The sequence below is a fragment of the Salmo salar genome, chromosome 01, assembly GCF_965601325.2.
Source record: "Salmo salar chromosome 01, fSalSal1, whole genome shotgun sequence".
Taxonomy (NCBI): Eukaryota; Metazoa; Chordata; class Actinopteri; order Salmoniformes; family Salmonidae; genus Salmo; species Salmo salar.
In genome coordinates this window covers 45559419-45572254 of record NC_138291.1, presented here as the reverse complement: position 1 = coordinate 45572254, position 12836 = coordinate 45559419, and the positions used below count along the sequence as shown (strand labels likewise).

The following is a 12836-nucleotide window of genomic DNA, read 5'->3' as shown; positions in this document are numbered from 1 at the left end:
GTTACTAAATACTCAAACAGAACGGTAGAAAAGGAGAATGATGATCGTCTTGGAGTGGAGATGGCGGTCCATGAATTCTAACACAATCGTTCACATTTGTCTAGTTCAACCAGTGGAACTAATCAAATCCAATCAAAATGTTTTGGTCACATACACATATTTAGCAGATGTTATTGCGGATGTTATAACTATTGTGTGAAAGAACGGATGTGCATTCTCCAGAGTCACACCAGCAACAAATCAGAGCACACAAACAATTAATTCAAACTGACCAATAGCAAATCATACACATTTACTACTGTAGTTACTCTAATAAGGTGTGACTGGAAAATGCACCTCTACCCTGTTACACTAGTAGTCCCTCGAAGGCTCTGTTTAGGCTGCATTCAGACAGGCAGAACAATTATATTTTGTCTCACTAATTGTGCAGCCTAAATGGCAGGAGACAAGACAAATGTAGGGAAACTCTTTTCACAGCACTTCGATAGCGAAGTTACATTTTCGTAACAGGTTCGGAGAACTTACGCAGCAGGTTCGGAGAACTTACGCAGCAGGTTCTGAGAAGTAACGTAGCAGGTTCGGATGAAGTAACGTAGCAGGTCAGGAGACTGAAGTTCAGGTTAGGGAAAGGGTTAGGGTTAGCGAAAATGCTCTCCTAACCTGCAACGAAAATCGCTTTTTATCGAAGTGCAGTGAAAAGAGTGTCTCGACAAATGTCAGGTACATTTTCTATCTTGAGTTATTCAACCATAAAAAACTACTCAGTAGGCCTAGTCTATGAAGACTAGGCATAAGTACAGAGCAAGTTCAATACATTGAACGGGATAGATGCATCTTAAAGCAGTAGTAGGATGAAGTTGCCTCTAGATCAGTTTTGCATGTCCCCCATTGATGGTTAAAATGAGGATTGGGGGAAGGGAAAGCTGATCCTAGATCCGTACCTAGGGCAATTTCACCCCTAAAATGTGAAAAGTTACCATTTGTTGCACTTTAGTGCCCTCACGTGGAATACAGTTCCAACATAATTGTATACCTAATTATTTAGTATTGCATTAAATGCAAATTTAAAATAACTTACTTGTAGCCAAGGTCATTAACATAGTCGCGTTTCTTATCTAAAACTGATTCAGTCACAAAAAAGCTACTGTCAGAAGTGGGATTCGAACCCACGCCTCCAGGGGAGACTGCGACCTGAACGCAGCGCCTTAGACCGCTCGGCCATCCTGACATACTGTATTTAACCGTATATATGCATATTTAAAGATCAAAAACAACCGTGTGATTTTAAATTCATATAATGTAAACCTTATGTGGTTTTGTTTCATTAAACTGACATGATTTCGAAACTGCTAGATTTTTATCACACCAGGTGCTAACGCTTTTTCACTTTACTCCAATCTCTCTGCCGCAACAGACCAATTCAAAACCGATGACTTTTGGCAACGAGCAAAAGAAAACGGGAGAAAGCTCCAGCAGCTGTGGCAGAGATTTTATAATTAACCCATTGTTTGTTTATAGCTACCTAGCTCATTGTTCTATATGTGGCTGTGGCGTAGCTAAGGGGCTCGTTTGAGTGGTAAGGCCAAAGCAACCTACTGTAACGTTAGACGAAAGTCTGGGGAGGCGCATCTGCAACAGCCGAAAGTCGGACACTAAAATGGGTTTTTCAACAGCCACACTCAGACCAATATGGCTGAGTTGGCATTGTTTGTAAAAGTGTTTCTTTATAATGTCGAAATAAACATGTCTCCAACTCCCATACCAGACACACACGAACTGAAATCACGTGTGTACATTGTAACCTACAATCAATTGAGAGAGTGAAACACTGAAAGAGACCCTAATATCACATTAATTTGTACATATCCACTGTATATATAATCGCGGCAAAGTTGGTTCCTGTTTATCAGTCATGTTGTTGGTCACTTCTTCTCTGGTATTATGGCGATCAGCAAACAAAAGTTAAAGGTGCATGCTGCCACCTACTGTACGGGTTGCGATAAAAAGGGAGAAAAAAACCCATCATAAGCAATACAAAAATAAAATACATCTAAAAAAAAAACTCCCACTCCTTCAGTCATAGTCCAAATCACATCCCGACACTGGCTCAGGCGCCTGTGAAGACATTTGTCGACAGGATTCCTTGTAATGCCTCTGCTGTAAAATCCCTGAGTCCCAAAAAACGTCCAGACACACTCAAAACAATGCCTTTTTTCTCAGATTTCCTCTTTGTTTGCGGTGTGCAGGTTATAGACAATGCAATAAACGATACAAAGTCCACCTTTTTAACATGCAACGTGTCAGAATCCTGTTGGCGAGTAACATTTACTAGTCTCTCTAATCCACCTACAATGTTATCTTCAACGTTACTCCCTACTTCCACTCTTCTCATCGCCCCCGGATAGGAGACATGCTGGACAGCCCTCACTCTTGCCACCTCGGTCTCCTTCACCCTAACAGGGAACTTCATGCTTGCCACCACAACTAAAACAGGAAGTACCAGTGACTCGCTCAATACGGAAGTGGTCAGATGACGGGGATGCCAAGCTACAGGATTGTTTTCCTAGCACAGACTGGAATATGTTCCGGGATTCATCCGATGGCATTGAGGAGTATACCACCTCAGTCACTGGCTTCATCAATAAGTACATTGAGGATGTCGTCATAACAGTGACCGTACATACATATCCCAACCTGAAGCCATGGATTACAGGCAACATCTGCACCGAGCTAAAGGCTAGAGCTGCCGCTTTCAAGGAGTGGGACACTAATCTGGACGCTTAAAAGAAATCCTGCTATGCCTTCAGATAAACCATCAAACAGGCAAAGCGTCAACAGGACTAAGATTAAATCCTACTACACCGGCTCTGACGCTCGTTGGATGTTGCAGAGCTTGCGAACTATTACGGACTACAAAGGTAAACCCAGCTGTGAACTGCCCAGTGACGCGAGCGTACCAGATGGGCTAAATGCCTTTTATGCTCGCTTCGAGGCAAGCAACACTGAAGCATGTATGAGAGCACCAGACTGAGTGATCATGCTCTCCATAGCCGATGTGAGTAAGATCTTGAAACAGGTCAACATTCACAAGGCCACATGTGCGGACGAACTGGCAAGTGTCTTCACTGACATTTTCAACCTCTCCATGACCAAGTCTGTAATATCTACATGTTTCAAGCAGACCACCATAGTCCCTGTGCCCAAGAATGCCAAGGTAACCTGCCTAAATAACTATCGCCCTGTAGCACTCACGTCTGTAGCCATGAAGTGCTTAAAAAGGCTGGTCATGGCTGTACAATGAGCACTTCAAGGCTATCAAGCTGAAGAACACAAATGTGTTGCTGAAGACCTACTCAGGAGAGAGATTGAGCCCAATGGGGGCATTGCAGGTCAGAGTGAGTTATGGGGAGCAAACACAGCAGTTACATCTGTATGTGGTGCCTGGAACTGGCCCCCCATTATTTGGCAGGGAATGGCTTTCAAAAATAAAGCTGAACTGGTGTGACTTGAAAATGCTCCACACGTTCAAGTCCAAAGAGAAAGGCACAGACCAAACACTGGAACACTTGCGAAAGAAATACAACACAGTTTTCAGTGATCAACATATCCACCTGGACAAAAGGAACACCTATGTGAGAATGCTGTTTATTGAGTACAGCTCAGCGTTCAACACCATAGTGCCCACAAAGCTCATCACTAAGCACCCTGGAACTAAAGACCTCCGTCTGCAACTGGATCCTGGACCTCTTGACGGGCCGCCCCCAGGTGGTAAGGGTAGGCAACAACACATCTGCCATGCTGATCCTCAACATGGGGGCCCTTCAGGGGTGCGTGCTTAGTACCCTCCTGTATTCCTTGTTCACCCATGACTGCATGGCCAAGCATGACTCCAACTGCATCATTAAGTTTACTGACGACACAACGGTGGTAGGCCTGATCAACGACAACGATGAGACAGCCTACAGGGAGGAGATCAGAGACCTGGCAGTGTAGCGCCAGGACAACAACCTCTCCCTCAACGTGAGCAAGACAAAGGAGCTGATCGTGGACTACAGGAAAAGGAGGGCCTGTAGTGGAGTGGGTCAAGAGCTTCAAGTTCCTTGGTGTCCACATCACCAAAATACTATCATGGTCCAAACACACCAAGACAGTTGTGAAGAGGGCACGACACCACCTATTCCCCCTCAGGAGACTGAAAAGATTTGGCATGGGTCCCCAGATCCTCAAAAAGTTCTACAGGGAGTTCTACAAGAAGTTCTTGCCTGAGATATGCCCTATCTTCATGCCTGCTTTAAACGATACGTTCGAAAGAGACATCATACCAGAGTCCTGGAAAACTGCATCCATTAGCCTGATCCTAAAAAACGGCAAAGGCCCAAAGGCCTACTTCCAGACCTCATTAAACCTGATAAGACTGGCTTTGTCAAATCCAGATTTGGAACAGACACTGTGAGACGTGCTTTGAATATCACAAACCACCTTGGCAGAATGAAAGACCCTACACTCATTGTCTCTCTCGATGCCAAAAAGGCATCACATTCTTGTTTGCTGTATTTGAAAAAGTTAATCTGGGTGATCATTTTATTAATTTAAAATCACTTTATTCTGACCCATCAGCAGCAGTTAACACAAATGGTAAATTATCAGAAAGATTTCCTGTCGGTAGGGGCTGTCGTCAAGGCTGTCTTTTATCTCCCGCTCTGTTCTCGTTAGTCATATAACCACTGGCCAAGGCAATAAGGTCTAGTAATAACATCAAGAGCATCTCTGTGGGTGAAGAAGAGCATAGAATGTCATTATTTGCTTTTATACATCTAAACCAGAGACCTCTGTCACTGCAGGAATGGACATCATATCTGAATATGGTAACCTGTCAGGGTACAAAATTAACATGGATAAATCCATTGCTTAACCTTTGAATATCCCCTCTACAATCAACTTAGAAACGATATCTCTATTCCAATTGACTGAAACAGGAATAAAATACTTCGGCATATATGATACTCCAAATCTTAAAGACCTGTTCACTTCAAATGATATGCCTTTGCTCACAAAGATTAAACAGGACCTGATTAACTGGTCTACCCTACCAAACTCTCTTTTTGGCAGGATTAATGTCGTCAGGATGAATATCCTTCCTTGACTCAATTATCTATTCCAAACTAATTAAGTCTAAGGATTTAGGAGGGGTCTCTTTGCCAAATCTGCAACTAATATTACTGGTCTGCTCAGATCAAGCACATGATTAGTTGGTTCCTCGACAGATGCCACTCACTTTGGGTTGGGATGGAATCAATAGCATGTCATCCAAGAGCATTAGCTTCCTTACCATTTATTAATAGCTTTGAAAAGATCCAGGCCTTATCTGACAATTTGACAGTACATAAAACACAATTCCAGACCATATATCACTTTGGTCACCAATTTCCCTTAATACAGATTATATTTGCTCTACTTTGATTGTAACGTTGTGTTTGACCCTGACTCTGAACATCTGTTCAATACCCTTGTTTACTTAGCCAAAAAATGCTTATTGTTATAATGGTCCACAACTGAAGTACCTACTGCGAGAATGTGGCTTTCTCAAGCTTCTGCTATTCTACCCTTAGAGAAACCTACCTTTGACTTACACCAGTCTGATACATTTAGGAAAATCTGGTCTCCATTGTGGTCCTATGTAGAAAACCTCACATAACTGCCCCATGTTATAATTGTGATGTCTGTCTTATTGAATAATGTTTTGCTGTATCCTTATTCCTTTTATTGTACCTAGTCTAAGTGGTGCACTTTGTTTGGTTGTCTATGTAACCTCTGTCAAAAGAAAATAACGTTCTAATAAAAAGATAATTACCCCAAAAAGTTATACAGCTGCACCATCGAGAGCATCCTGACCAGTTTCATCACCGCCTGGTATGGCAACTGCTCGGCATCCGACTGTAAGGCACTACGAGGGTAGTGCGTACGACTCAGTACATCACTGGGGCCAAGCTTCCTGCCACCCAGGACCTCTATACTAGGTGTGTCAGAGGAAGGCCCAAACAATTGCATGGCAGGCGGTACCAGAGTGCTAATTCTAGGTCCCAAAGGCTCCTTAACAGCTTCTACCCCCCAAGCCATACGACTGCTGAAAAATTTATAAAATGGCTACCCGGACTATTTGCATTGACCCCTCCCCATTTTTATACTGCTGCTACTCGCTGTTTATTATCTACAGTATGTATAGTCACTTTACCCCTACCTACATGTACATACACTGCTCCAAAAAAATAAAGGGAACACTTAAACAACACATCCTAGAACTGAATGAAAGAAATAATCTTATTAAATACTTTTTTCTTTACATAGTTAGGGTTATGTGCTGACAACAAAATCACACAAAAATAATCAATGGAAATCCAATTTATCAACCCATGGAGGTCTGGATTTGGAGTCACACTCAAAATTAAAGTGGAAAACCACACTACAGGCTGATCCAACTTTGATGTAATGTCCTTAGAACAAGTCAAAATGAGGCTCAGTAGTGTGTGTGGCCTCCACGTGCCTGTATGACCTCCCTACAACGCCTGGGCATGCTCCTGATGAGGTGGTGGATTGTCTCCTGAGGGATCTCCTCCCAGACCTGGACTAAAGCATCCGCCAACTCCTGGACAGGCTGTGGTGCAACGTGGCGTTGGTGGATGGAGCAAGACATGATGTCCCAGATGTGCTCAATTGGATTCAGGTCTGGGGAACGGGCGGGCCAGTCCATAGCATCAATGCCTTCCTCTTGCAGGAACTGCTGACACACTCCAGCCACATGAGGTCTAGCATTGTCTTGCATTAGGAGGAACCCAGGGCCAACCGCACCAGCATATGGTCTCACAAGGGGTCTGAGGATCTCTCATCTCGGTACCTAATGGCAGTCAGGCTACCTCTGGAGAGCACATGGAGGGCTGTGCGGCCCCCCAAAGAAATGCCACCCCACACCATGACTGACCCACCGCCAAACCGGTCATGCTGGAGGATGTTGCAGGCAGCAGAACGTTCTCCACGGCGTCTCCAGACTCTGTCACGTGCTCAGTGTGAACCTGCTTTCATCTGTGAAGAGCACATGGCGCCAGTGGCGAATTTGCCAATCTTGGTGTTCTCTGGCAAATGCCAAACGTCCTACACAGTGTTGGGCTGTAAGCACAACCCCCACCTGTGGACGTCGGGCCCTCATACCACCCTCATGGAGTCTGTTTCTGACCGTTTGAGCAGACACATGCACATTTGTGGCCTGCTGGGGGTCATTTTGCAGGGCTCTGGCAGTGCTCCTCCTGCTCCTTCTTGCACAAAGGTGGAGGTAGCGGTCCTGCTGATGGGTTGTTGCCCTCCTACGGCCTCCTCCATGTCTCCTGATGTACTGGCCTGTCTCCTGGTAGCGCCTTCATGCTCTGGACACTACGCTGACAGACACAGCAAACCTTCTTGCCACAGCTCGCATTGATGTGCCATCCTGGATGAGCTGCACTACCTGAGCCACTTGTGTGTGTTGTAGACTCCGTCTCATGCTACCACTAGAGTGAAAGCACCGCCAACATTCAAAAGTGACCAAAACATCAGCCAGGAAGCATAAGAACTGAGAAGTGGTCTGTGGTCTCCACCTGCAGAACCACTCCTTTATTGGGGGTGCCTTGCTTATTGCCTATAATTTCCACCTGTTGTCTATTCCATTTGCACAACAGCATGTGAAATGTATTGTCAATCAGTGTTGCTTCCTAAGTGGACAGTTTGATTTCACAGAAGTGTGATTGACTTGGAGTTACATTGTGTTGTTTAAGTGTTCCCTTTATTTTTTTGAGCAGTGTATTACCTCAATTACCTCGACTAACCTGTAGCCCTGCACATTGACTCGGTACCGGTACCCCCTGTATATAGCCTCGTTATTGTTATTTTGTTTATTAAACTTTAGTTTATTTAGTAAGCATTTTCTTAACTCTTATTTTCTTAAAACTGCATTGTTGGTTAAGGGCTTGTAAGCAAGCATTTCACGGTAACGTCTACACCTGTTGTATTCAGCGCATGTGACAAATAACATTTGATTTGATTTGCATCATTTCGCCTCAACTGGCATACGATACTCCTCCCATCTACACACACTTGACACATGTCGAAATAGTTAACATTTATCACACTGGTTTTGGCACAAAGGCTCTTACAGGGTATCTCACATAACCCAAATATACGTGCGAATGGAGAGACTCTTCAGAGAACAAATAATCAATCAATTGGGTCAGTCAGCGTGCACCAACCACTGCCTTTACTTCTTCAGTTACATCCCTTGCACTCACTTCTAGCGTCACTTCAGAGAGAACCCCCTTGATAGGCACATGGCTTCGTAGATCCACACACAACACATTCCAATCCAATATATTTTCCAGGTGCAAAGCACGCTCCTTCTGCTCCTCGGACACACCAAAAAACAAAATAAGCCCATTTCTTGTTATCCTCACAAACACAAACTCATCCAACGCATATATGATTTTCAAGACGTCAAACAGATCTCCCAGATAACGCCATCGGTCCAAAACCCTCACTCCAACCAAAAAACAGTCAGAGCTAAGTTTTGGATTTACTATGACCACTTTAGTTCTCCTATTTCCTTTTTTGTTTTCCACAGTAATCCATTCCTTCTCACTCATATCTACTCGATGCACCATAAGTTTCAAACAGAACATCTTCTTCCGCCATCTTCCTTCCCTGTGCTCGATGATGGCGACCATATTCAGACACACCTGTCTTTGGTCATGCATGGGTCAAACAAAAACACTCTAATGATTGGGCGCGTTTGAGCGGTTCACTTTTGTAAAGTCGTGGACCATCGTTGGTCACCGCCTTTCAAAGTGTGTTGCATTCTGGGGCAAAACATTGTCAGACATGCGCCTACATGTTGACTGCATGAACTTTATAAAAAATCATGTGATCATGTTGCCATTGTTTATAGTGTTGAAATATACAAGTCTAATATACAAGAGCGTGGGGTAAGTAACCGAAAGGTTGCTGGATCGAATCCCCGAGCTGACAAGGTACAAATCTGTCGTTCTGCCCCTGAGCAAGGCAGTAAACTCACTGTTCCCCGGGTGCCGAAGACGTGGATGTCGATTAAGGCAGCCCCCTGCACTTCTCTGATTCAAAGGGGTTGGGTTAAATGCGGAAGACACATTTTTCAGTTGAATACATTCAGTTGGACAACTGACTAGGTATCCCCCTTTCCCATATCATATGTGTACATTATACAATCAATTAGTGAGAGAGAGCCTCAGATATCACATTTATGTGTATATGTTTACTGTGCACATGAATGGCAGAAAATTGGTTCCTATTTCAGTCATGTCTTTGGTCACGTTCGCATGGGTCAAACAAAAACAGTGTAATGATTGGTTGACAATAGAGCCTCCCACAATGCAGATGATAGCTGCAGGATGAAGTGAAGCACAACTGCAAAAACTTGCAGTCAACTGCAGTCAAAACTTCATGACCTCTGATCACATGATTTCTGTAAAGTTCATGCAGTTGACATGTAAGGGCAAGTCTGACCATTTTTATCCCCATAATGCAATAAACTTTGAAAAGGCGGCGACGACTTGACAAACGTGATCCGCTTGAACGTGCCCAGGGTTTACACTAGATTCCACAGACACATAGTCAAAATTGTGTAAAAAAAATTGCCTTTTGGTCTTTATTTAAGGTCCGGGTTATGCATAAAGTCAGCAGTGTGGGTAAGGTTATGATTAACTAGGGTTAGCTTTAAAATCAGATTTTAAGAAGATACATTTAATACATTTAAATTTAATAAATGGGTGGTGTTCAAAAGGGTCAAAAACACAATGTACTGTATCATGGGTATATTGTGATTGACTGACTGACTGATCTACGACGACGATCGGATTGCCAATCCAAATAAACGTTCTACCACAGTGACCATGTTATTTTTGCGAAGACTATTTGATTCAGATTTCGGATAAGATGCAGACATTCAGAACTCAATTGTGCTACCCGGTGCTGGCACATGCGCAGATGAAATACACCACTGGAACGCCGATTAAGCTGTTTACATGTCCTAATAATTCGAAAGATTGTTCAGAAAACAAGATTTTATAATCGCCGTATGATTAGATTATGACCTTATGCCAATTAAAATAAGCAGAGTAAGGTGTTTACATTACTAATGCCATACTCAGCCTTCAAGGAGTGCACTCCTAGTATGTTAACATGCACACTAATATTTCTATAATTAACAGATTATGGCAGATTATGCTTTCCAAAAATTATATGGTGGAGCATTTATGTTGATTAGCGATTTCTGCATTTATCAGAGTGCCATCAAGTAGCATGATTTCAGATGTGTCGTTCAACTTGCAAAGCATTAAAACATTTTAATCACATTATTCAATTCATCTGACTCAATAATCATGTAACCGTACTCAAATGACAAAGTGAAAACACGTTTTAGAAAATGTTGCACATTTATTTGAAAATGAAAGACAGACTCCCCAGTCCTTGATCATGACAAGCATACCCATAACATGATGCAGCCACCACAATGCTTAAAAAGTGTAAGAGTAGTACTCAGTGATGTGTTGTGTTGGATTTTCCCAAAACATAACGCGTTGTATTCAGGATATAAAGTTAATTTCTTTGCCATATTTTTTGTAGTTTTACTTTAGTGCTTTATTTCAAACATGATGCAGTAACTACAATGTTGTTGATCCATCCTCAGTTTTCTCCTATTACAGCCATTAAACTCTGTAACTGTTTTAAAGTCATCGGCCTCATAGTGAAATCCCTGAGAGTTTCCTTCTTCTTTGGCAACTGAGTTTTGAAGGATGCTTGTATCTTTGTAGTGACTGGGTGTATTGATACACCATCCAAAGTGTAATTAATAACTTCACCATGATCAAAGGGATATTCAGTGTCTACCAATAGGTGCCCTTCGTTGCAAGGCATTGGAAAACCTCCCTCGTCTTTGTTGTTGAATCTGTGTTTGAAATTCACTGCTCAACAGAGGGACATTACAGATAATTGTATTTGTGCGGTACTGAGATTAGGAAGTCATTCAAAAATCATGTTAAACACTATTATTGCACACAGAGTGACTTATTATGTGACTTGTTAAGCATATGTTTACTCCTGACCTGATTTATGATTGCCATAACAAAGGGGTTGAATACTTATTGACTTAAGACATTTCAGCTTTTCACTTTTAATGATTTTGTAAACATTTCGAAAAACGGAATTCCTTTGACATTATAGGGTATTCTGGTAGGCCAGTGACACAAAATTTCAATTTAATCCATTTTAAAATCAGGCTGTAACACAACAACATTTGGAAAAAGTCAAGGGGTATGAATACTTTCTGAAGGCACTATAGCTGTGAATATAATACACTATTGGTAAAACAATATCTACATTTCACACTATTTTCAGATTGACTGTAGTCCACCCCACAATTTTTCCTGGGTCGAACCTAACAAATTGGCCAGATTGGCACTCCCTCTAATTACTTCCCATTACCTGTACCTACTGGACAATTGCATACGACACCTGGTGTGCTTGTGTGAGAAAAGCTCCTAAACCTCACTCCACCAACTCCAGAGAAAATTCTGAGTTTTCTGTCCATTGTGGAGGAATAAATGCAAAAGGCGATAAGGATTCAGTTAAAGTATTCAGTAACCCCTTATTTCTGACACATGCCGCTAAATTAACATTAACCACTGATTTGAATGTGACAGGTCTGGACAGTGAACACAGGCTAATTATTCTCAAACAATGATATAAACGCATAGCCTTCTGTATGTTTACTTATGTACTCAACCATATGTATTTCTCTCTGCTGTAGGGGGTAGCTGTCTACTGTATGCATGGCCATGGCAGGACAAGAACCATGCTGGCAAAGACCAGGAAAATCTCAGGCATCGATGTCATCAATGAGATCAGAAGGGCTCAGATTACTGTACACGTGCACTCTTGAGGAGTCACCCCTAAAAATAGTGAACTATTAATACAAGTAGGGTGTCCTGAGTTGTAAAGGAGGGGTACGGCACAGGAGGTTGGTGGCACCTCAATTGGGGAGGACATACTCGTGGTAAAGGCTGAAGCTGAATAAGTGGAACGGTATCAAACACATAAAACACGTTGTTTCCATGTGTTTGATGGCATTCCATTCTCTCAATTACAATCATTATTATGAGCTGTCCTCCCCTCAGCAGCCTCATGTGATGTACAGTACTTCCGTAATGTATACCATGACTGCTGTTATTCATTTTCCTAAAAGATGAATAAAATCTTAATTTATAAAAGAAAATATCCATGTATGTAAAAAAGCATCTACCTACCTACGTTTTCATTGCAAGTAAACATAAGAGAAAACATGAAAATGTGCATTCGACAGTCTAAATGTAAAGATCAATTAGGAGAAAAGAGAAGTAAATATGCTGAGAAATCACAAAGATAGTCCACATTTTTCTCCAGAATATAGATTATAATATCAATTCTGATATCTTCTGATTGGTTTCTACTGTAGCTTATAAAAGGTTGAGCCTTGATCGATGAGCCTTGACCGAATGTTGAGGCCATCTTCTCAGGATCCTCATCTTACAAGGCTTTGACCTTGATGGAGGCGTTTGATCCGAGGGAGAAGAGACGTTGGCGCTCCTTAAATGTGAGATTCTCAGGTGTTGCATCACCTTTGAAGTTGTTCTCTTCCTGGCCTCTGCAACCAATCAATAACCAATCAATAACCAGCACATATGGATGTAATTGAGAAGATCAATACCTACAGGTTAACTATACTGTATATCATGGTCTGTTATACA

At 42.3% G+C, this 12836-nt stretch overlaps 1 protein-coding gene and 1 non-coding gene across 2 annotated transcripts in view; both read right to left on the bottom strand.

Moving 5' to 3' along the window:
* Nucleotides 1-1145: 1145 nt before the first annotated feature.
* Nucleotides 1146-1228, bottom strand: trnal-cag (transfer RNA leucine (anticodon CAG)). The gene has a single exon. It is a non-coding gene; the product is annotated as a tRNA-Leu (tRNA).
* A 9252-nt stretch (nt 1229-10480) lies between these two features.
* The window catches only part of LOC106603236 (afadin), a 58314-nt gene continuing 55958 nt past the window's right edge, over nt 10481-12836 (bottom strand). The window contains exon 25 of the mRNA XM_014196616.3: nt 10481-12733. Within this exon, the coding sequence (XP_014052091.3) occupies nt 12616-12733 (118 nt within the window). The 3' untranslated portion in view covers nt 10481-12615. The remainder of the gene's footprint in view (nt 12734-12836) is intronic.